This window comes from Rhamphochromis longiceps, linkage group LG4 (assembly GCF_057381845.1).
Source record: "Rhamphochromis longiceps isolate RC_006_pf linkage group LG4, R_longiceps_female_GT1.1, whole genome shotgun sequence".
Classification (NCBI taxonomy): Eukaryota; Metazoa; Chordata; class Actinopteri; order Cichliformes; family Cichlidae; genus Rhamphochromis; species Rhamphochromis longiceps.
In genome coordinates, this window is record NC_140560.1 from 14,965,790 (window position 1) to 14,991,088 (window position 25,299).

Consider the following 25,299-nt stretch of genomic DNA (forward strand, 5'->3'; position numbering starts at 1 on the left):
TTTATTAGTTAGGATTTTTTCAGATTGCATGGGAGCACATTTGCAGTGGGTGAAAACCCCTCTCCAAACTGAAATGTGTAGGCAGACAGAAACATTTGTGAGACCATGAATTAAACTTTAAAGGAGAGCCCGAGAGTTGGATTTCTAAGACCAATACCATACAGATATTTGGTCATTTAAAAATCTGATATATCGACTGATATTTTTTTCTTTCGAGCAGATAAAAAAAGAAGAAAAACGATTTCCCTAATAATTGTCATGCATTTATGAGTCCTTCCTAAGATAACATAAGAGTGCAGTTTAAAAAGAATCTTCTATTGTGGCAAGTCATAGATTATGTGTATACACCCAACTTTGCTTGATCAGCTGGTTGTTGTGTTTGTGACGTTCGTTGTAACATGTATGTTGCAAACAGGGAGGTTGCACAGTGCGCTCTAGTGGACAAAGTATGCAATGTCAACATTCATAACATGGCTTAAGTGTCGTTCTCCCTTTTCTTCTATACTTTTTAAATTTTCATTTATTGGAGGATAAATGAAAGTTATTTTCTTGATGCGCATTTTTTGGGCAAAGAGTTATATTTCTCGCAATAATATCGTCCTGTTGACCGATCAGTTGGGCTATTCTTTGTATTTAATATTTTGATGCTAATACTGCTGTTTAGTACGAGTATTAGTATATATTACTGTTCGTAACGAACAAAAATACTTTCTCCACAACTATGCAAACCAGTTATTCAATCCAAAATACATTTCAAGTTCTTGTGCAGCACCAATTTACATGTAAAACCATCTGCATTAAGCTGCAGAGCACTGCACAAGAGCCTGATGATCTTGCATACCCACTCCCCTCCCCCTGTAAATGGAGCTTCCAGGACATAAGCAAATAATGGGAACATGCAAAAGTAGTTGACTTTTCTTATAAAGGACACATAGGGTCGCAGATGCCAACAGACTTAATAAACTGATCCGTAAGGCCAGCAATGTTGTGGGGATGGAGCTGGACTCCCTCAAGGTGGTGTCGGAGAGGCGGATGCTGTCCAAGATAAAGACAATGTTGGATAACACCTCCCACCCACTCCATGACATGTTGGTCAGTCACAGGAGCTCGTTCAGTGAGAGACTGAGATTACCGAAAAGCACCACTGAACGACACAGGAAATCATTCCTGCCTGTGGCCATCTCCCTGTACAACGCATCCACTTAACACACTGTTTGCTGCTACAACTACACATGTTTCTTTTCCAAATATTTATTTATAAGTGACTTATGTATGTATGTATGTATATATATGTATATATTGTACTATTCTTAGTTAGCATATTGTCTGTCTTGTCTTAATGTTGGTTTAAAATGGAGCACTGTAACAAAAAATAATTTCCCCCAGGGATCAATAAAGTATTCTGATTCTGATTCTGATATGAAGGTTTTTTTTGGTTTAAAAATACAAACTCTAAAAATGTCTGGATAGATATTAAAATATAAATCATAAAATATACACCTCCCCTTTTCCTTTGTCTTTTTTGGTCATGTCCTCTCAAGAGAAATCTTGCTTCTTTCTCTTTTATATACCTGTCCCCTTCTCTCAGTGTTACCCTCCTTAACGATTCCTCTTACCTCCTCTGTCTTTACCGCTGTCCCTCTCAGTCAGGTGATTGCTTTTATCCTAGACATGGTCAAACACCCCACATATTTAATTAATGCTTATCTCCCTATACTGTGACCTCCTTTTCACTCTGTCCTTCAATTCTCAACCCCCACCTGCATCTTTAAACCTTCTCTCCTCCTTCCTGCAGCCACCTGAGCGATCACTGCTACCTCTGTCTCTGTTTAAAACCCTATTCCTTCATTCTGTAACCGAGTGATCATCTAAATCCACGTTGTGGTCCCACAAACTCCCGAGAGATTCACCTGAAACTGAGGTCACGCGCAGCTCATCCATCACTTTTCACTTGCTGCTCTTCTCCACCCCTCTCCCCCGCTTCATTCATGTGCACTGTGGTTTCTCTTCATTCATGTTTTGTCTGTTCTCTAAAGGAGTTTTTCTTGTGCTCATTTATTCTATCGCAGCACCTCTTTAGAGAAATCCCAACGTCACCACACACTGCTGGTCCCTGTTAACATCTGGTATTAGCAAGTGCACGTAAATATTCATCCTATTACAGGCCTTAGTATTTATGCCAGAATCTGGAAAACATCCCTGTTATTTAAATTCTATAAGAACTCTACATTCCTGTGTGCTAAATTACAAGCAGCCCATTAAAAATTCCTCTAGAACTCACTTTATGAACTCTGTTGTTGCTAAATGTTAATGCTTATTATGCTATTTCCCTGCTCTTTTCTTTTGGGCTTTCCTTTTAGTTGTTTGCTTATCTAAAATTGCAGTTTGCTGATGCCTTGCATTGAGGCCGCATTACCGAAGCACTGTCCTGAATCTTAATTTATAATTTAGCAATGAAGAGCTGGGATATTATTTTTTAACAAATACAGTGCATCTGAAATCAAGGCAAACAAAACTATACCATTCAAGAATTCTTGCTATATGCAGAAAAAGGCCTAGTCTTTTAACTTTTTTTCAGGCAGCTTAAGATGGGGATTAATTATACACATGCTGACCTCATTATTTGAACCACTGGACAGGTTTAAAATGAGCATCCATCACTGTAATAATGTATGTGACACAAAATAAAAGCAAAACAGGTTCCATTTAGAAGCAGAGAATACGTGCATGTGCAGGCGCTTTTACGCCTAGTTAGTTGTATTTAAAAATCAGTGAAAACTTTAGAATAAGACCACCTGCTCGCTACTACTTATATGCTAATTATTGCCTTAAAGTAAATATTTCTTTCAATTAAGGTCTCTTTTTGCCTTGGTGCCCATTTTCACTGCTAAATAAAACTGTAAATGCTGCACATCATGCATGTGTAACTGCTCTGTGTGTTCACCTCCACTGTAAGAACACTGCATATATGAGGCTTCACTACTTGTCTGTAGTTACTGTCTAAGTCACTCACACCCTCCCTGTTGTCGGACACAGTACAGGTTGCTAATACACACATCCGCTTCCTGTCAGCTTATGGGGCAGCTATGAATTATAAAAGCATGGCTACCAGTGTGTTACCACTGTGCTAAGTGGATATAAGATGGACAGAATGACAAAAGAGATAAGAGAGCTTCTTCACTTAAGTAAAGCAGTTGTTAAAGGCGTGCATGAAGGAGTATATGTGCAAATGATGTTTCGTTGTCTGAGCCTGTGTGTGTGAATGCACTGACATTGTGTTAACTTGGCATCCTGCTCCCACAGCTGTGCCTATGTGGAGGATTGGGAATATCCTGGAATTTGTCTGTTTATTCATTCAATAACATGTGCGTGTTGCTGTGTGCATAAACGTACAGCAGCATACCTGCACCATCTGGCGCTGTAACACCCCCCCGCCCACACACACACTTTGACGTGTTGACAGTGTCAAAGTCCTCTATCTTGTTCAAGTTTTAGATTTTTCCTTTTTATGTTCACTTCAGTTGTCTATTAATTGGAACACTGGTGGGTCAATCCCAGGCTGCTCCAACCTGCATGTCAGAAGTATCGTTGGGCAAGATGCTGAACCCCGAGTTGCCTCTGATGCATCCATCAGACTGTTGGCCTATGTGAACGTTAGGTTAAAACTGCTTAGGCATAGAAAAAGCACTTGCATGAATGGGTGAATGAGGCTTTATTAAAAAAAGCTTTGAGTGCTCAAATTCAGTAGAAAATAACTATGTAAGAGCCAATCCATACAGCCAAAAGGCTTTAGAGAGCCAATCAAACCCTGTGATCAAGGCACACTCTTCTGTGTGGTGCTAAATACGATGGATGTGCAGCCAAATGCCTTGAGAGTTTCTAGAAAAAGTCCAAATTAACAAGAAAATCACTCAGAGTTTTTAAAGGGAGAAATGCTGCAAATAAGGACTTGAAAAAGTAAGAAGCAGCGGGGGTGATGTATATGAATTTTAATTTGAATCATATTTACTACATCTGGCTTTTTACATTTTTTGGGCAATTAATTTCCTTAAACGTATTGTACAATTTATTATGTTTTTTTCAGTGAGAAAAAACAGTCACACTGATGTAGAAGTCTCAAAAACCCATACATCAAATATGATAGACTAGATGTTAAAGGCCTAGCTGACTTCATCTGATTTTGGGCAATAACAAGGTCTGAGTCACATTCTTGGAACCAAAACTTTTTCAAGACATTGTCAATTCTTCCAGCTGATAACGAAGTTAGATCAGATGTTAGATTAGATTAGCCATTGTTGTCTCTGGGGAAATTTACCTTGGACAAGTGAGGGAAACATGTAAGATAACACACACAAACAAACACTCTGCACTTATTACCATTACCATGTTGGCACTCATGTAAACCAGCTACAGTGAACACAACAGCTGTTAGCCTTGCTTGCCGTCCCGTATTCTGTGCACTTTACTCGCACAAGGAAAAAAAACAGCCTATTTAAACCGCTGATATCTAAATGTTCAATATGAATTTGTGTGATACTGTTACATCAGTCAAATGTTGGTCAGTGTCACACAAAGAAGAGTCATCTGACTTCTGTTTCAGTGATGTAGTAGCTGATCGTCACTGACATTACTCCTCCTGTGTTTTGTCGAATGGGAAATATGTTTATCTGGCTTTTGGAGTGTTGGGAGTTCCCCATTATCTAAATGTAGATTGCTTGTGAATTGTAAAGTTCACTGCACCGCCATGAAGTTTTGATGCATCCCTACTCCAACACAGCTGAATCAAATGGTTGGATTACCTCTTCAGCATGCCATCAAATTTGGCAAAGGCCTGATAACAAGCCATTCATTTGATTCAGGTGTGTCGGAACAAGGATGTGTCTAAAAGCTGCAGGACGGTAGCTCTCGAGGACTGGAGTTGGACCACCCTGCTCTACATATAAGAGTCAAGAAGTCTGGATTCAGTGGAAAGACCAACTTCTCTTCAATGCTTGGTGTGCCCCTCTGTTCAAGGATGGTTGTTCACAGTAGACATAGATGGCCTGTCTCACTCCTCTTTTAAACAATCTGTCTTCTCTGTCCATAATGTGAATATTGGCATCCTCAAAAGAGTGACCTTTGTCCTTTAGATGCAGATGTACAGCTGAGTCTTGTCCTGTCAGGGTGGCTCTTCTATGTTTTGTGGTGAGTTTATGGAGTGGCTCTTTGGTTTCTGCAGTGTAGAGATCTGAGCACTCCCCACTGCACAGCATATTTCATGTTACTTAACTTGTACTTGGAATGATCCAGAGCCATTGAATGGAAGAGTGGCGTCATCTCCACGCTAGCTTCGTCACAGAGTTACAGAAGCACAGTTTGAGGAGTTAAAAACAATGCTGTATGTTATTAGCACACAGTCCAACTGCCAGCTAAGCACTTGCAGAAACTATTTCAATGCTACAACACCCGGCTGATAGGACTCTGACTTACTCAAGGGCTCTGGGCTGAACCAGAACTGAAAGGTGAAACATTTTCATGAAATTTAGAAATCCAATCACTTTCTTTCAATACTCCCGAATGACCTGGATGACTGAGAGCCTATGCCTAAACTCTCTGGCAAGAATTCAGTGAACCACCATTGCCTTTGGTTCCATAATCAACAGGTGCTTGCGAAATTCACACCCAGTTCCAGCGCCATTCAGGCCAAAACAAGCTTCTTCTTTTTTTCCTCCAACCTGGAACAACAGTGCAATCCACCTTCAAAGGAAAAACCTTTCCCATCATTACTGTGGTGGTGCCAGGGTGCACATGCCTGGTTCATGGTAGTGGTGCAGATGCCTGGCTAATAACGCTCTGTTTGCCCTGTTAGTGCTTTATTTCTACCCAGAGCTATGCAGCGTGATGACAGCCACATCTACTCAGTTGCGATCTATTCTGCGGTGGAGGGTGAAGTCGAGAAGAGCAGCTTAAGAAGTGAGTTACAGGGATTATAGGCTGCTGTCACACTCTCATAGGCAAACACACAAACCTCCTCTGGTATTAAAAGGCAGACATGAGGGGAGACAGGGCGTGTGCGTGTGGAAACAGCTACACGCACGAGCACTCACACACACAAACACACACACGCGCCGGCCAGAAGCAGAGAGAGGAGAGACAGACAGGCAGCCAGTCAGACTGATCACGTACCTTCCAGACAGCAGGTTCGCCAGAGGCCGGAGTGCGTCATCACCTCCTCGTTCTTGCGGCTCGTGTCGTTGTCGCCGCTGCTCTTCACGCGGCACACCCCGCGCGAGTACAGCCAGTAGTCGGTACCGACGGCGATGGTCATGAGGCTGAAGGCGGCGAACGCGCCCACCGTCGTCACGAGCATCTGGACGCCGCGGTCACACATCAGCATCTTCATATATGCGGCTCCTGTTCGTCTTAATCTGTTTTCGTGTGTGTGTTTCCTTTCCTTTTCCCCTCCGCTCTTTTAGATTCACCCCTTTTATTTCCTTTATATCCCGCGAGACTTGGAGAGTCAGAGTGAGGGACACGCGCTCAAATAAATAATAAGAGCAATAACAACAACAACACGGGGAAGGTAGGTAAAGGTGGCGAGTTTGTGAGGAGGCTATGGAGAGAGAAATGAAGCTGGACCCGGCTGCCTGGTTCGCTGAGTTGACTTGAGGCTCGTGGCAAAGGGCGGGAAGGTAGGAGAGCGGCACGTCACTTTCTCGCGCATCAAAAACCGGTTCTCACCATCACCATCCACATACAGAGGCGCGTGCACGCACCCACACAGCGTAGGATTAACGGCCAACGGTCGTCCCCAACTGCTGGCACTGCCCACACTCACTCAGAGTGGAAGTTAACGGCGGTAACGCATCCTGCCGTGTTATTCGTCCCGGGGTTAGGGGAGAGCTTCTTTTCTTCGCCTCTCCTGCTTTCCTTCTTAACTTATTAATCTGTGAAGCATTAACAGCCAGGGTCTGTGTAGGGGGACTCCATCTTTAAAACAGCAAAACAGGGGATCATTTTGTCTGTAGCGATGTCACCCCCGCAGCGTGAATCTGTACTAAAGCATCACTCACCGCTGTGACCGGTTCTCCTCTTCCCACAGTGTCTCTGACAGCAGGCCAGCGTCTGTTCACCTCCCCGTCCAGTGAATGAATGAATGAATACAAGAATGGTGAATAAAGACCATGTGTTATCTACAAAGCGGAGACTGACCGACATCCATCGCGTGTTTTCCGCTCCAGCTGTTGACACAGTGACATGTTTTATCTCCCTGGATGACCAATGTCCGGGCTTTAGACACTAGTCCAAACCGTATCCGGTGAAATGCTCTATACAAGTTAAATTGGTCCAATAAGCACAACAAGAAAGGATTAATCAGATTTATCCTCCATAGAAGTCAGTGTAGAACCGCAACCGGGACACACCGGCCGACGACAGTTACACCCGCTTGCGTTTGCGCCCAAGAAACGTGCCTGCTGGTAGGCGACAAATAATAAAAAATAAAAACAACAACAAGAAGAAGACAGCCGTCGCCTCCTCCACTTCGTCGTCCTCTTCTTCTTCCTCCTCCTCCTCCTCCTCTCCGTCCAACCAACACAAACTAAAATTAACCGCGGGTCTCCTCAAACTCCGCCCGAGGCAGAGGCAGTCGGCTGGGATTGGGTTCCCCGGTGAAAGAGCCCTTCGGGAGCTAATAGTGTGCCTTCACTGCTGCAAGTCCCGCCCACCACCTTCTCTATAAAGCCAAGCCAGTTTCACTTGAAACACAAACACACACTGGTTGAAAAGTATTCCCACGTCTGCGCGACCCGGCTGGGTAGCAGAATAGACCCCGCAGTAGAGAGTTAACAGAGGGTATGTATGGCAGGTCATTAGTGCCACACATACAGCGGTGATCAGGACAGATCAGAGCACGCTGGACTTTGATTTGACCACGTTTCACTGTGAGTAGATATTGAGCTGTCTACACACACACACACACACACACACACACACACACACACACACACACACACACACACGAAGAATAAAAGGGAATAAGTTGTGATAGCACAATAAAACGAACTGCATGTGTTCAAAGGCAGGGTTGCGTGTAGTTTTGTGGCTTGCTGTCCCTGGTGCTGAGTGCGGCGCTGTCCTTGGTGCTCATTTGAAACGCAGCGTCATCCCCCTCCTCCTCCTCCCCTCTCTGTTTTTCTGTTTTCTCCTCTCTCCTCCGCTAGCCGCGGCGCCAGTAGCTCCTGCGCCGCACTGATTAGTTAGAAAAGAGAGAGCGGGAGAGAGATTGGCAAGCGATGCATGGAGAATCGCGCTCGGGAGAGAAGCACAGACGCCACTTAAAGAGCCACGGACCGTTTTTAATGACTCCACTTCAGCGAGGATTCCACACGAGGCGGTCTGCTCTTCATGCTTCACTTAACACACCGGAGTGCGCGTGACCGTGGGTGCAAGTATCATAGGTGTATACCTGAGTAACATGTGTACATATGGAAATCAGAGGGGGGTTTAAAGCTTGCTGTAGCCTGCCTAAACCCAAGGAATGGAAACGTGGCTTCTTTTCTGGAGCCCATCCATCCACTTAAGTGTTTAGGTGCCACAGCTCACTGACTGATTCTCTGACTCTATTAAAGGCTGAGGAATTAAAACAATCAAAAACAGAGAGACAGAAAAGTGAGCACAGAGCACAGAGAGCGGGGGGAGAAGGATTACAGATAAATAAATCCATGAACTGATCACCAGAGAGTGCAGTGACAGGTCCTATCATTCTTCTCACTTGCTCTTCCTCTGTGTATCTGTGTGTGTGTGTGTGTCCGAGGCCCTTGCTCGGCTGCATTATCTCACAAGAAGACTCATTAACATAGAAATGACTTTAGGAAGAGAAGTACAGCGTTTCACCTCTGGTGAGAGACGGAAAGCAGGGAAGCCGAAGAGAGGAAGGAGGGCGGGAAAGGAGATGTCGAAGTGAGTTTGGATGGTGGCTGAGAAGAGAAGTGGAGAGATAAGGAAGAAAAAGAATGAAGGGTGGGCAAAAGGCAATGGAGGAGGCAACAAGTGAGGAAAGGACAGGTGGAAGAAGATGAAGAAAGGATATAGAAAAAGAAATGGTTGAATGGTGACATGTTGATGCAATCAGTTTACAGAATACAAGCAGCATTTTTCAGTAGATGAAATGTTCTTGTTTTTTGAGTAGAGCATAAAAGTTATAGAGCCAAAGTCTGACCAGTGGCACAGCGAGGGAACATTTTGTGCAGCCTGCAAGCGTGTCAAGAAAAGATGAAACACCAACAGTTTGTGTCATTCTATAAAGCAGCACAGAGAAAGACTGAGGGAGCATTTCTCTTCAGTTTCAGATCTTCTTTCTATCCATCATACATGGCTAACCCTTCCTAACATTAACACATGGAGCTGGTGTCAACAAACACTGCCTCACTGATGGTTAAAAACGGTAAACTCAAGGCAGCACAAGATTCTCTGGGCAGGTTACGAACGCTACCTACAATTTTTTGGATGTTTGCATTTTTCTTGTTCACATGAGCCCAAACTTTGAGACCCCCCCCCCCCCCCCCCCCTCTCCATTGCAGAGAGTTGACTTTTAGATACCCATTCGTTCATTTTCTTCTGCTTATGGAGTTCAACAGGGGTTAGCTGTCATAGGGCGAGGGGCAGGGTACACCCAGGAGAGGTCGCCTGTGGATCTACCAGCTCCACACAGAGACAGACAATCACGAACATGCCCAGAACCTTCTTGTGACAAGGTTAACCACTGCACCCATGAGCCACTCTCTTGGGTATATATTTTATTTAAAAAGGTTACTGACAGAATGCAGCATTGGCAACATGTATATAAAATGATCATATCTGTTATTAACTTCTGTCTCTCTTCCACAGCATGTCTTTTATCCTGTCTTCCTTCTCTCACCCCAACCGGTCGCAGCAGATGGCCCCGCCCCTCCCTGAGCCTGGTTCTGCCGGAGGTTTCTTCCTGTTAAAAGGGAGTTTTTCCTTCCCACTGTCGCCAAAGTGCTTGCTCATAGGGGGTCATATGATTGTTGGGTTTTTCTCTGTATCTATGAAGCACCTTGAGGCGACTTATGTTGTGATTTGGCGCTATATAAATAAAATTGAATTGAATTGAATTGAATTGAAAATATACTTTCAGGTTTCCTACTCTGTGGTCATGAGGTATAGGTAAGGTAAGTATATTTTATATAGAGAGGTACTACTACTAAGAATTAAACACTGCAGTTGTGATATATTTATCACAGCAGGCACGTGTTTTATAAATATTGACAACAGTAAATCTTAGGTTTCTTTCAGGATGTCAGCAGAAACACTAAAAAACTGCAGTCAGATTTCTTACCATGAGTAATGCAGATTGTTGTAAGATCAGCATCACCTTGTGGCTTAATTTCCTCTCTTAAAACCCTTTTGCTCTCTTAGATATGGCATAAAGTGCAGACTACTGACAGGAACTTTTTATAACGACAAACTATTAACTTCTAACCAAAGTGTGATTACAGTGATGGTGTTGGTAGGCAGCAGAGAGAGACAGGACTCGAGGAGGCCCTTGTGGGGAAAGGCATTTGGGACATGACGTTAGCAATCACCAAAATGTCCTATGTTTGCCCTTTCTCTGTCATTGGGAGAGCTGTTTCTGCTCTCTTTTTCTCTCCTCTCCTCAGTTATTGGCAGTGCAACAGAAGGATGAGGATAGAGAGATGGGGAGGTTCTTGAAGCGGGGAGGAGGAGGAAGACTGCAGGGCTTCTGCTTGGTGAGCTGGAACCTTCTCACACCTCTGGCCAGTGTTCAGAGATTAGGAGGAGGAGGAAGAAGTTAGAGGAAACTGAAAACCACAGAGAAATTAGAGAGCAAAAGATAAGCTGTTTGGAGGAAGAGAAATGTGCCGTAAGGAGGGTGAGCTGGATAGATTTACAGATGGGGAGTGTGGGGCAGCTAGTGGTGATGTTGCATTTTTGTGTGACTGTGCTCGTATATTTAATGATGTATACAAGTGAGTGCGTTGGAGAGAAATCAGAGTTTTTCAGATGTGTGTGTTGCCTCTGGCACGGCCAGAGTTCAGTCTTCTGTACGTGGTAGGTCTTCAAATGTGAAGTAATCATTCATTTCTGGGTGATTGTAATGTGCATGACAAACACTTTTTTTCATTGTCACATGAAAAGTGTTTCTAATGAGTTCTAATGTTTCCTTTATGTAATTCATGGTGCAGGGACATGGATGTTAGCTTGAAGAGTTTAGTTTATGCTACAGTCACACTGGCGAAAACAGTGGCTAGAGACCATGGCATCACCAAAATTACGGCAATCGTTTGCAGTCTCCACTCGCTGTCACCTGGTGTCTTCAAGATGTGTCGAGATGGTGATACAGCAATAAGATGAAACCAGTCTGCTTCATGCTAATAATTGTAACTGTGATAGAGCAGCGAAATTTGCAAACCTGTTGCCGTCTACTTTTTTAAATATTTATTGCAGTGGAGTCAGGATCTTGATGCTAGTTGCCTTGGAGCTCTGGAGGGGTCCCCATCACGTCGTTCGTCTCTACATTACCCCATGCAGGGTGCAAATTACTTTAAAAAAAAATCAGTGGAAGTGATATAAATAATTAAGCAGAGGTGTTATCCATTAATTTGGGACCGCTCGCAGGCTGACTCCAGTTGATTGCAATGAGTTGGTCTGTCTGCATTTGTAAAGTATTTGCAATTATTTTAAATTCTTCTGTCTGAATGAAATCAGTCCAAGTCGGATGGCAACTTTTTCCTAGACGTGTTGCTTCTCAATTGCCTGTGTAATTGTCTTGTAATTGAAAGTAGTTGCCCAGAGGTTGATGGTCTTTCATGATGAACATCTGGGCAACCAGGAACTACTTAATGTCAGTCTCCCAACACCAAAATACTTAAAAGCAACCACTGGTTTTTCCTAGCTGTCTTATTTTTCCTATAAGTGTGACTGAGGCTTTAAAGACTTGGTTTAAAGTTATGAGCAAACAGGAAAACAGGTCAGTGAATGTCTCATAAAGATATGGGAACATGACTGTGTGTGTGTGTGTGTGTGTGTGTGTGTCAGATTAGGTAAAAACATAACAGACTTTGACATTGATTGATTAAGAATGAGGTGTGGTGTGAATGAAATAGAGAAACAGAGAAACAGAGGGACACTTTAGCTGGGAAGAAACATGTCTGATGGTGTGAAGGTGTGCCTAATATGGTTGCCTAATGAAAACGTCTGTGCGGCTGTATGAGAGAGAGAGAGTGAGAGGTGGTAGAAGAGAGGGCAAGAAAGGAGATAGGGTGAAATAAATCCAATAAGCTCCTCTGTCATGCTACCCTCTTGAGCGTTTTAAAGAGCCACTGAATGAAAAAATAAGAGAATCTTTTGCTTTTGTCAGTTTTCCTTTTTCATCTCTCGTCAGTCTGCTGCAGAGAGCGTCGTTTTTACCTCAAAACTCCCCCATCATCTTTTTTTCTTTTTCATTCAGCAATAGCATGTAGCTTCCTTGCTTCAGCATGCTCTGAAAGGCACAGAGCTAAAATGCATATACCAAAATCAGTGCTTCCTCTGTCACTGCCTTGGGGCAGGCTCCAATCAACACCCCGCTCTCTCACCATTGCAAGCCTAAGGGGAACAAACAAACAAACAAATAAACAGTTATTGAGTCTAATTTTATGTTCCCTTGTTTGAAAGTGTGAAAGCCTCTGCTGCACTTTATACTTATTTATGGTCGCTCCAGTTTCTGTCATAGTTCATGCTGCCAGTGTGTTTGCATATGTATGCCTATATGCATTTAGCATACAGTGATTTTAATGATTTTTTAAAACATGTCTTCAGGGAAGGTTCATGTTTGGCATGACATAATTTACTTTTGCAGTTCTCTCTGTGTGCTCTCATATAGAACAAATGCTTATTTCACTTTCAGTTTATCCACAAAATGCAGTCACAATCATGATTATGCATAAAGTATTCACTTGTTAAATGGGAGCCTCTTCTGTATAGGGGCCCAGAGATCAAAGAACAAATGACTTGCAATTGAATACAAATAAAATTTCTAACCTGAATCCTTCACCCTATTAGCCATCCATCCATTCACCTTCTTCTTATTATCCAGTTCAGCATCATCCGGAGGGCGGAGCCTATCCCAGCTGTCACTAGCCAGCATGGAGGGTACACAGGTGGCCAGTCTGTTGCAGGATTAATGCATAGAGACAGACAACCATTCACAACCCCACGCACATCTTTTGACTGAAGGAGGAAGCTTGAGTACTCCGAGGGGACCCATACAGACATGTGGCCAACATGCAAACTCCCATGCAAAGCATGAATCCCCAGTCCGGATTCAGACATGCAAACTCAGCACCATTGTGCAAAAGTAGCCTAAAATTACTCTAAAGACCCTCAAAGTATATCATAGTACATCTAGACAGTGGCACATAGAGAATAACTGTCACGGGCTGCGGAGGCAGACCATGTGTGGGTTTGTGTTGAGGACCCAGGAGCAGACAGAGGCGAGGAGACGGAACCTGAGAACCAAAAACGAGCCTTTATTTGGCTGGTAGCAGGAACTGAATATGAAAACTAAGGAAACTAAGAGCAAACATGAAAAACTGACTACTAAGACCTGAACTATGACAACACACTGTGGCAATAAACTATGACCAAAAATGGGGTGGGTAACACAGACAACGCAATGTTAAACACACGGAGTCTGAGGACTTAGATACACACATGGGGTGATCAGGAGACGTGGAGACACAGCTGACTCGAATGAAACATAATGACAACGCAGGGGAGAGTAACACTGCACACACTAACACGAGACACGGACCTTCAAAGTAAAACCAGAAACATGACAGACACTGAACTAAACCTAAGAACGAAACTCTTAACCAGAATAACACTGAAACTGAGGATTATAATATTCAAAACAGGACAACTAAAGAATCTGAAAGTAAACCATAATACAGAATAAACAGCAAAATACAAGAAACTGAAAATGCTGGGTCAAAATGACCCAGAACCGTGACAATAACAGTATATATTAAGAGCATGAATTTCAAATAGAAATCTACATTATTTTTAAAACATTTGGACTGTTTGGAAATGTGCTATATAAATAAACTTGACCATGAACTAGTATTGAACATACTGTAGTTGCAACTTCTGTCCTGTGGCTAATCTGTGGAGCTCCTGTTTTTTGCCTTTTGTTGTACTTGAGAGGGAAACTACACGGAGATAAGGTCACAAAGTCTATCACTGATTCTATATATACAACAGTATATGTTGCACAGACATTTAGAAAGGTCCAGTATTCAGTTTATCCTCATATGTAATTTTAAATCCATGTCCTACTTGTTCTTCTTCTGGGCTTTTTTTTTAACCCTTTATCTTCATATTTGTTCATCAGTTTTCCTTCAAATAAAATATTAATCACTGTTACATTAATATTGACATTATGAGAAAGGGCCATATACGTGGTGCCTTCAGAGGTGTTTGTCTATACCTGTTTGCTGAAAGCCATTAAAAAGTATGCGTAATGATAAAGACACATTTTGCATTTGCTGTACAAAATATTATGAAGAGATACCTCGTTAATTTCTGCACATTCTTACAGATTTACTACGGTAATAAAAAGGTTTTCTAAACTCCTGTGGCATTTTGCATCATTTCAGATTAATTAATGGTTGTTATCAGTTCTTAAAAAATAAAAGATTTTGAAATCAAATTTCATCATTAACACAACAGCCCATGAACTGTTGATATATTGATGGCAAAGTTTAACCAGTGATTTGACCTGTATGCAACAGCTTGTGATGCTATAACTGCTCCACTTACTTTTTTTTTTATCATATTTTCACAGTGAGAATATAACAGATGATCTAGAAAAAAGAAAGACATTCAAAACAAAACAGACCAAAAACAAGGAAACAAGCCAACATGTGATTTTGCAACATAATTTATTACTTTACAACCGCAAGCATCACAAAACATTATTATTATTATTATTATTATTATTATTATTGTTATTATTATTAAATCAGTGAACTATCTTATCTCATAAAACACATCCTTACTCTTTTCTTGCAGTTTTCTGCATTTAAACACTGAACATTATCTTCAGGTTATTGTTAAATCACTTGTTGTTTAGAATGTAAGCCCAGCCTAAATCAAAGCAGAAGTAAGGTCAAAATGCAGCCATCAAATGTTAATTAAACCTTAGCAGCAGCTCCTCGGTTGTTATGTTTAGTGTCATGTAGCCTTTGAAAGGCTACAAACCGTAAGAGAGAAGGGTAAAGGGGAAGAGAACGGGACCAATCAGGGATAATGAGAGGCAAATGAAACTGAAATGCCTCGAGAAGACGAGGGAAGAAGCAAGGGAAAAAGCTGCAGGAAGGGATAAAGGTCAAGAGGAAAGGAACGAAGAAAGAGAAAGACAACGAGGAAGCTGAGTGGGAGAGGAAGAGAGGAAGAAGGGGAGAGAAAGGTCAGAGCAGAAAATAAAATGACAGATGGAAAGGCGTGATCAAAGGAAAGGTCGGGAGGAGAGACAGGAGGGAAGGACACTTTCAGGCCAATACAGTCCACATACGAGTGGCAGAGCACTAAACATCTAGATCTTGCTGGATTTCAGTCAGCACAGATGTATATTTATATCTAGTTTTCGCTCCATGTTTTCTATTGCAACTTACATACATCATTTTTACCCCTAAACACATTGATTTCTGAGTATAAATACAACTATGGAAATGGAAGACTCTTACCCCTATGTACTTCAAAAATATTTATATCTGTACAAATAAAAGCAAAACACAGTCTTTCAATAATATTCAGTAAATGTGCAGCAATGACACGAGACATGTCATAAATTAAGCGACATAAAAACCCTTTTACTGTCTAATAAAGAAACTATCACACACATACCCACACACACCAGTCCAACACTTAATATAGAATAAGTCCATATCATATGGAACAAGATATGAAAAAGAGAGATCGTCACATGCATGCATAGTATACTTCCTCATAGTCCTGTAATTTTTTTTAAAAATGTGAAACATATCTGCTAGCTTCTTAAACCAGCTTGTGCGTGTGTTACGGTCATTTTTTCATGTTGGCGCTGTTTAGTCAAACGATGCTGAAGCTGAAGAGAACATTTCTTATCAGATTTAAAGACAGACCTATATTAAAACTGAGCAGCGCTTAAGATATCTGAGTCACACGCATGTAGTGTGCCGTGCTCACTCATTAACTCGGCCATACAAATTCACAAGACAGCTGGCTGAGTGCTATCGAGCGCTTTGGGGTGTGGGGTTGTCAACAGCAGATGCTGAGACTGGGCGTGATTAATATTAGGAGATATTTACACCCTTGACCAGAGAAATATATGGCTGACACACAAAGGGCAGTTGTTGTTTTTTTTAAATTTTATATTATACAGCAAAGAAGCAAAACATAAGGACGGCAGAGTAAAGTTTCACCAAAGCTCGAAGATGCTGTGTGCACGTTATTGAAGACACTACAGGCGTGCGTCCTTTCATGAAGATGCTGTTTGTGCTGATTAAAGCAGCAGGAGAAGGAGGAGGATGGGAATCTAGGCCTGTGCAACGGACCTACAGTATATGTCTTGTGTGCCTCCAGGTGCAAACATTTCTTAGTCATTGTCCGCCTTGTTACGCTCCACCTAGTAATTCCAACCCTCAGTCGAGGATCTGACTGTATGGCTACGTGGGTGTACACAGGTATGGGTGCTTGTGTGTGTGACCCAAAATACATACATGTAATTCTGTCTGTCACACACACACACTCACGTACATATATTCTAATATATGGATGACTGTCAAGAAATGCACACATACACAAATAAATTACAGGCAGGTGGTTTAAATTAAAATAAAAAAAAATATGAAAAAGCAGCATTGCTTTTTTATTATTGCTGTTTGTGAAATGACTCCCTTGGAGGCTGTCAAAGCAGCTCAGCGTTCACCGTCTGCGCACGTGTGGATGCCCCACTGGTGACTGCTGCATTGCCAACTCCTGCGACGACTCATCGCACCAGGCTCCCACTGAAGCCCTGGCAGACATACGGGCTAGAGCCAAAACAATTCTGATAATAATAAGAGAGGCATCAGAGGGGCGGATGGAGGGTGAAAAGGAGGAAATAGAGGAAAAAGAAAAAGAGGGGGTAAAAAAAAACAACCCTAAAAAGGCTGTGAAGCTCGCTAAGTGTGAGACGCTAAGCCTCATGAGAGTGGGATGGGAACAATGGCCCAGTGGAAGTGGTTGGCGGTACTGCTCGCGGTGTGTGTCAGGATGAATGCAGAGGATACGGTTGATATTACGAAATGCAGATGTGCATACAGTTCAAGAAGTTAGAAAGTTTTACTCCTATACAATTTTTACAAAGACACAAGAGTAACAACATTAGAATATATATAAAACTTTACATTGCTAACACCGTGACACGCCAGTTATGTTGTAAAAACATTCATAAACACCAAATCTACATTCCAGTGTGCTTCGTAGGTCTTGGTCCCATTTTACTGTGCATGACAGGGATCCAGAGTTAAACCTGGAACTATCAGCGCTCATCGATGGCGGCCAATTTAGCAATGCCAGGAAAATATGAGCCTGGATTTGCGCGATGGTGCTTTGTAGATGTCACAATGATGCTGTGAAACTTGTGGGATAACACAAGGGAACATAACGCAATACTTCACTTTAAGAATACTAAGAGCGGTGAAAGGCTTGTTGCAGATACAATGCCATAAACACATCAGGAATTCTATCGTTGAATAAAGAAAGAGTGAGCTGACACGAGTGAAGCGGTAAGCTTGTGCTTCTCTACACTGAATAAAACTGGTTGGATTAATGCGGTTGATATTTTCTCTTGTTCCTGCCCTGCACAAAAAGCAGATGTTGACACCTCGGACATTTTTGATTCAATACTTCAACGTCTTTGGTATCCAGTGTTTGGTGCTGTGATTCCTGTTTTGGGCTGCAATCTTGGAGATACCCCAGTATGGCCTAAAAGAACTACAGACATTTACTGAACATACACATTTACTGCTTTGAAACCTCCTCTATCGGTCCATCGGTGTTAATTAGCGGGGGCCACGTATTCCGGGTTGATGTAGGAAAAGCCGAGGAAATCGTCCTGGTCCAGGTTCATGATGACGAGCTTGTCTGTTGGCGTCAAGTCCACAGCCATCTTGGTGAACTCCTTGTCAAAGTTGCAGGTGTCCCGACGGTTCCTCTGCAGGTGGGGTTCAGAGATTATGAAGGGGAGAGGATGTGATGAGAGGGAGGAACGACAGAAAAAATATTGTTGGAGGAGAGTGGGATGGATTGGGATGGAAAAGAGAATCCACTGCTGTTAAACACCCTATAGCGGACAATCAACTTAAAGCACAAGCTCTTTTGAACTAAAGAAACTGCAATATTGTTCAGTTTCTGTACTGTGATGGTGCAACGAACAAATGATTAGGAAGCGCTTCCCTTTCGTACCCGAGGTCAAATAAATCCTGTTCACTCTCATGTCTGTCTGTCTTCCTCTGTTTCAAGTCTTTATGCTTATTGCTCAGTCACAATACAGTAAAAATAGGACATCGGCCTCCTTGCAACTAGGAAAAAAATCGGTGTTTCCCCGGTGAAAGCTTTGGTGTTGGAGACTGATTATAAGATGTTACATAGTGTACAACACTGCCAACCTCTGCATAGTTACTTTCAATTGCAAGGTGATTGGACAGCTCGCACGCGTGGGCTAACTCAAACTGACTGCAGTCACTCTCATACAGCTATGCAAATTGTTACGAGCACCAATCAATGGCCAAGAGTAAGCATATGTATGCAAATGTGCTGTTTATAGGGTTGGGAAACCTGCAGTCAGCTGAGAATGAAGACTTTATCACAGCTGATTGCGATATCATGACGAACTTTTGCAGGTAATTGTCAGCTTGACCCAATTCAATCGCCAACGGAAAGCAGAGGATCTGTCTTTTTGCACTTTTATTGTCAAGGTGCTTTGAAGATGGCAACTGACTTTGAATGGACACAAACCTGGTCCTCAAAGTCTTCAAAGCAATTATTTCAAAGGCAAGTTCAGTGCACACAGAAGCAGTAATTTTGGTTATGCCACTAGCATGAGCCTGTAGCATGAGCCAGGTTACTTTGCTGTTTGCAGAAAGTTTATCTTTACTGCACACAGGTGAATTGTATCAATTCTTATTTAAAATTTTTTTATTTCCAAAACCTGTACTTGCTTTTTTTCCTTTTTTGGCTTACAAATGAGAAACAACACAGAACACAAGAAACAGCATCAAATGTGCTTGAACTGATAACCAGAGACTGTTCATTCAAAACCCACAAAACTCTGGTATTTTCTTTACATTTGTAGATCAAAGTGGATACCCTAAAAAATTTGTTGTCTGTCTCTCACAGTGGAAATGTTGATGCTAGTGATCCCTGAAATGAAACCACCTGCTGCGGCACAAAATCCTGTGTGCAGTCACATGGTATGTTAGGAAAAACTCACCTGAACATCTAATCTTTCCAGTTAAGTTTCACTATCTAAAGTATTTAAACTTTATTATTAAATGTTAAGAAGAATGTGAATGTTGCCCCACAAGAATACAGAAGACCTTCTTGACCTTCATCTAAGAAAAGGCGTTGTAGCTGGTTGGACTTGCTAAGCCTTGAAAATAAGAAACATCTCTCTTTTTTCAGCACTGAACAAAACAGAACAGTGGTGTATTCAGTCCATTTGCATTGCACAGAAAGTTTTTGGATGAAGCACAGCACCCCCACTTCCCTTCCTTTAGGGCTTTTCCAATCTTCATGTAATAACATTTTGCTAGTAAACACACAAGTGCAAGTAGAAAGAAAAGTTGAGTCTGGACTTAAACATGTGGAAAATAATCAGTTAGAACAAACGTGAGTCAGGCTGTTCATAAGGAAATAGGATATTAGGAGATCAAGCCATTTTCAGTATAATTTATGGATATGCTGGGAAACTGCATACAGTAAAGGAGAGGAGTAAGTGCTGAGAGGTGCTAAGCAAAGAGAGGAAAGAGACAAACTTGAGGGGGTCGAGTACACCAACTGTGACTTTCTGCAGGAGGTGAGGGATCCTGGGTGGATGCACTCGTAGTAAAGCAGGAGGGGCTTTCTCTGGGGCAGAGGCTCATTAACACACAACCTGGCTCATTTTTTATGTATAGATTTATGAAAGGCAACACCAAGCTTCACCGCTGGCAAGTATGTTCCCCAAAGAAATAGAAGTAAAGACGGAACCAGAACAGCACAAACTTTAAAATGATCTCCAGTGTGGCCATTTCCATCTTTAATCAAAAGCAAAGACACCTTAGGCTGATTTCTATAACGCAGATATCACATTGTGTTTCACCTGCTCTTTATCAGCTTTTAACTTTTTCTAATTATGAGTCCTACTTACTGTCACTCCCTGGGTCTCACGTCGCCAGATCATTTACATAAGTGTGAAAACTTTGCATGCCTTCATCAGCATGTTTCAGCGTTCTTCGACGTTATCACATACTTAAAACGCAAACTTTGATGAGCTAATTCACAAATAATATGCTATATAATAATATGGAAAATATATATTCACTGGCCATTTCATTAAATATGTTTGTTCAAGTGCTCTTTAACACATATGTAATCAAACCCGACCGCTTTGAGCTGAAAGGAGGATGACGCTACTTCAAATAGCCACTTGTTACAACCAAAGTATGCAGAACAGCATCTCTGAACACACAACACATCCAACCTTGAAGCAAATGTGGTACAGCAGCAGAAGACCACATCCAGTGCCACTTTCATCAGCTAAGAACAGGGCATTGAGGCTATAATTGGCACAAGCTCACCAAAATTGGACAATACAAGACTGAAAATCGTTGCCAGGTCTGATAACTCTTGATTTCTGCTGCTACGTTAGGGTCAGAATTTAGTGTGAGCATCCTTCCAGTCTACCTGAGTATTGTTACTGACATGTCCATCCCTTTATGGCCACAGTGTACCCATCTTTTGATGGCTGCTTCCAGCTCAAGCTGGTTAACCTCAAGCAGGTTTCTGTATTTCATTTGAGTTCAGTGAACTCAAATGGCCTCTACAGTCATCAGATCTCAATCCTGTAGACTGAAATCTGATGACTCCTTTGTGATGTGGTCGCTGAATGTACCTTTAAATGCATCTGGAGTTGGCAAAAAAATGACCAGAATATAGTCAGTGTTTAAGACGTAATATTAAAAAGCCATAGAGTCACAGTGGGATGAAGTGAATAGCAAAGAAGGAGAGAAGAAAAAATAAAATCAAGCAGTTACATAAATATTCACATCACCAGGAAAGCAGCGGTAGCGGGGAAGAGCTTATAAGAGGCAATCCACAGAAAAATCCACAATCATAAATATTTTGATTAAAAACACAGCAAGCGATTTATCAAATACATCCATAAAGTCAACAGTGTGAGGATCTATCAGCATGTAAGTCTGAAAAACACAAATAAATGAAGACACAGTGGCAACGTGAAAAGGAAGAGAAAAAGAGACAGGGTTAGGCGGAGAGGACTGCTGGCTTTCTAGGCTATTTAAAAATCAGTCTTCAGTTTTCAGACCCTTCTTCTGTGGAACCAGCTCCCAGTTTGGATTTGGGAGACCGACACCCTCTCTACTTTTAAGACTAGACTTAAAACTTTTCTTTTTGATAAAGCTTATAGTTAGGGCTGGATCAGGTGACCCTGAATCCTCCCTTAGGCCTAGGCTGCTGGACGCTTCCCATGATGCACTGAGTGTTTCGTCTGCACTCATCTGTCTTCACTCTATATGTGTTTATGCAAGACTCTGCATTTAATCATTAATTATTATTAATCTCGGACTATTCTATAGCATGTCTTTAGCCTTGTGTCCTCCCCTCTAAACCAAATAGTCACAGCAGATGGCTGGCCCTTCCTGAGCTTGTTCTGCCAGAGGTTCCTTCCTGTTAAAAAGGAGTTTTTCTTTCCGCTGTTACCAAGTTCTTGCTCATAAGGCGGTCATCTGATTATTGTAGGCTCTGGAGAGACTGTTGTTGTGATTTGGTCATATATAAATAGAATTGAATTAAATAAGAGTGGAACCAATATTTATAAAGGGTGAAAGTTGATACAAGATGGTGGAGGAAGAATGAAGAAGGAGTACAGAGAGGGACAGGAGGGCCTTTAACACAGGGGAAACTACAAATAAGTGTTACATACCTTTATCTTCCAGCTTTCTCATGGCCTAAGATAAGCTCCCTCTAGCTACAGGGACACACCTGCCACAGTTGGCTGAGGTCCACCTCACGTTCCTGGCTTTTATACCCACTGGAGTGTCTCCTCTCAGGAGAGGCCTGGTGGGTACAAAACCCATACAGAGCACGTGTGTTTTGCTCTCCAAGTAGAATATCCGATGGCGAGATTAAGTTTTATCTAACCCTCATTCCACACTCAATACATACTACTGTGAGGTTAAGCACTGTTACAGTCCTAAAAGGTGTATTTAGAGTTATAGCAAACAGCTTAAAACAATGAATTGAAAGTTTTTGCAAAGGACATCTAGAACAGTGTACCTCGAGCACTTTATGTGCACTCATGTTAATGGGAAAGCTGCTAATCTCAAATTAAATGAGGTCATATCTCTAAAACATACGAGCTAATTTCAACAAATATTTAATCTATAGTAGTACCAAAACTTCCACTGTATGTGATCATCCTGATCATATTTGATCTACAGGTACCATTTGTTTTTAAGTTTTATTATATTCAAGTACAAATAAAAATGTATTTTAGTCCACTGGATAAAATGGTCCAGAGTTGAACATATCCAGCTACCTCTTTGTTATTAAACCCCTCCTCCTGCTGCAATTTACATCAGTGATCATAGACTGGAGCATATCACTGTGATGAAGCTAACATGATGTGCTAGTTTGAGACATATATCTGCAAGAGATTTCAGTTTGCTCATGTGAAAGAGGAGTCTTTCACAGAAAGGTTAGACATGGAGTTCCACAGGGCTCTTAACTCGGCCCAATATATATTACCTTGTTAATGTATCTTCTCTATCATTGAGACTTCTCCCATATTAGTTTCTCTTCACTGCTTGCATTTAAAATCAAATGGAATTTGAAACCCACCCACCCAGCTACTTTTGCATTTATAGAAAACTGAAGTTACTACATTTAGAGTATATATATATATATATATATATATATATATATATATATATGTATATGGCGAGAGAGAGAGAGACAGAGAGAGACAGAGAGAAATAGAGAGATAGATAGATATATAAATTCCCCGCTTGCCCCTGCGGGCGGTCAATCCTTCAAGCTCGGGTCCTCTACCAGAGGCCTGGGAGCTTGAGGGTCCTGCGCAGTATCTTAGCTGTTCCTAGGACTGCGCTCTTCTGGACAGAGATCTCCGATGTTGTTCCCGGGACCTGCCGGAGCCACTCGCCTAGTCACCGCACCTAGTGCTCCAATTACCACTGGGACCACTGTTACCTTCACCCTCCACATTTTCTCGAGCTCTTCTCTTAGCTTGGTCATTCTCCACCACCTTTGGGGGCGTTTCCCATTTTGACCTCGGGACTTCCAGGTTATACTCGGCACCGATGTTCCTGTATACTATGCCGGCCACTTGGTTATGGCGTTCCATGTATGCCTTGCCTGCTAGCATCTTGCACCCTGCTGTTATGTGCTGGATTGTCTCTGGGGCATCTTTACACAGCCTGCACCTGGGGTCTTGCCTGGTGTGATAGACCCCAGCCTCTATGGATCTTGTACTCAGAGCTTGTTCTTGTGCTGCCATGATTAGTGCCTCTGTGCTGTCCTTCAGTCCAGCTTTGTCCAGCCACTGGTAGGATTTCTGGATATCAACCACCTCCGCTATCTGCCGGTGGTACATACCGTGCAGGGGCCTGTCCTCATATATATATATACGAGGACATACACACACATATAAGTCTCTGCTTCCTAATATAGATTAGGAAGTAGAGACTTCTCCCATATTAGTTTCTCTTCACTGGTTGCATTTAAAATCAAATGGAATTTGAAATCCATTGTTGTTGTTGTTGTTTTAAAAATCTACAACACACAGAATCATGTGATCAAAACTGGGAATGGGATGCAGAGCCTTCAGCTATCGGGTAACTGTTCTTTTTGATAAAGCTTTTTATTAGGCCTAGCTCAGGTGAATTTACTGGGGTAAATAGTATATAAACAATACAGCATGTTATTAACTTTGTGTATTATTTCCTCTGTAGTTTCCTCTTTTCCCTCGCTGTCCTCTTATCCTTTGCCTTTCTTGCAGGCATCTCTTGTTTTAGTGATATCTGTTTCTTATGTTTGATTGCTGAACCCACCAGTTTTATAGTCTATCGTTTCTCCCTAAGTGGTCTAGGAAAATTGCCACCCTGTGTATGGGTTTGCTATGTAAGGCCCTCTGATTCAAATTCATTCTTAGATTTAGTTTACAAACACATTTAACTTTCTTTAATAAAAGGCCAAATGTCCTGTCTCTGAAGCTCCATAAGTGAGATGCTTCAACTCCTATTGTAAGTTGCTTATCTGGAGTCATGTGTATGTAGGTAGTTGACAGCACTGAGCATCCTTCAATAGAATTATGCAGACAGGAAGCACAAACACATATGAAAAGATGCATGCGTGTGTACGTTCCCAAAACCTTGAAAATGGTCCGCTGTGTGCATTCCAGCTATTTACCAAACATGAACACACACACATACACACACACAGCTGCCAGCCATGTAGGCCAGCTCATAATGTGTTCCATCTCAACACGCTTCATTTGCAGTTAATGCTGCAAGGCAGAGAGACAGAGATATGAAGAGAAAAAAAAGAGAGAGAGGGAGAGAAAGAGATGCAGCAAAGGACAGAGAGGGAGATAAATATCAGTGGCTCTTGGTATAGATACATAGCTAGAAAGCTCAGAATATGCAGTGACATTAAGCAAGACACACAATTTTATTACACACGACTGTGTTCTGGTAGCATTGATTTTAATGGAGGAACATGGCTGAATCTTGAATTTTGTATTTGCCTCCTTACACCTTTCCTCCCCTTCCTCTCCTCCTCTTCTCCCTTTGCCTGACTCCCCTGCACCTCTCTCTCATCCCATCTCTTTTCAGTAACAAGAGGATTAGTGGGAGACGAGCCGATGTCAGCTGAGGTTGTGGGGAGAGTGGGAGGCACGGGAAAGGGGAGGTGAAGAGGAGAGGAGGGTGAATGAAAGGCGGTATCGAACGCTGACCTGTTTTGGGCTGATAA

At 42.1% G+C, this 25,299-nt stretch overlaps 2 protein-coding genes across 2 annotated transcripts in view; both read right to left on the minus strand.

Moving 5' to 3' along the window:
* cacng3b (calcium channel, voltage-dependent, gamma subunit 3b) overlaps positions 1-7,531 on the minus strand; it is a 37,430-nt gene extending 29,899 nt beyond the window's left edge. The window contains exon 1 of the mRNA XM_085405148.1: positions 6,166-7,531. Coding sequence (XP_085261274.1) covers positions 6,166-6,382 — 217 coding nt within the window. The 5' untranslated portion in view covers positions 6,383-7,531. The remainder of the gene's footprint in view (positions 1-6,165) is intronic.
* Positions 7,532-16,888: 9,357 nt separating this feature from the next.
* prkcbb (protein kinase C, beta b) overlaps positions 16,889-25,299 on the minus strand; it is a 106,666-nt gene continuing 98,255 nt past the window's right edge. The window contains exon 17 of the mRNA XM_085403473.1: positions 16,889-18,241. Coding sequence (XP_085259599.1) covers positions 18,086-18,241 — 156 coding nt within the window. The 3' untranslated portion in view covers positions 16,889-18,085. The remainder of the gene's footprint in view (positions 18,242-25,299) is intronic.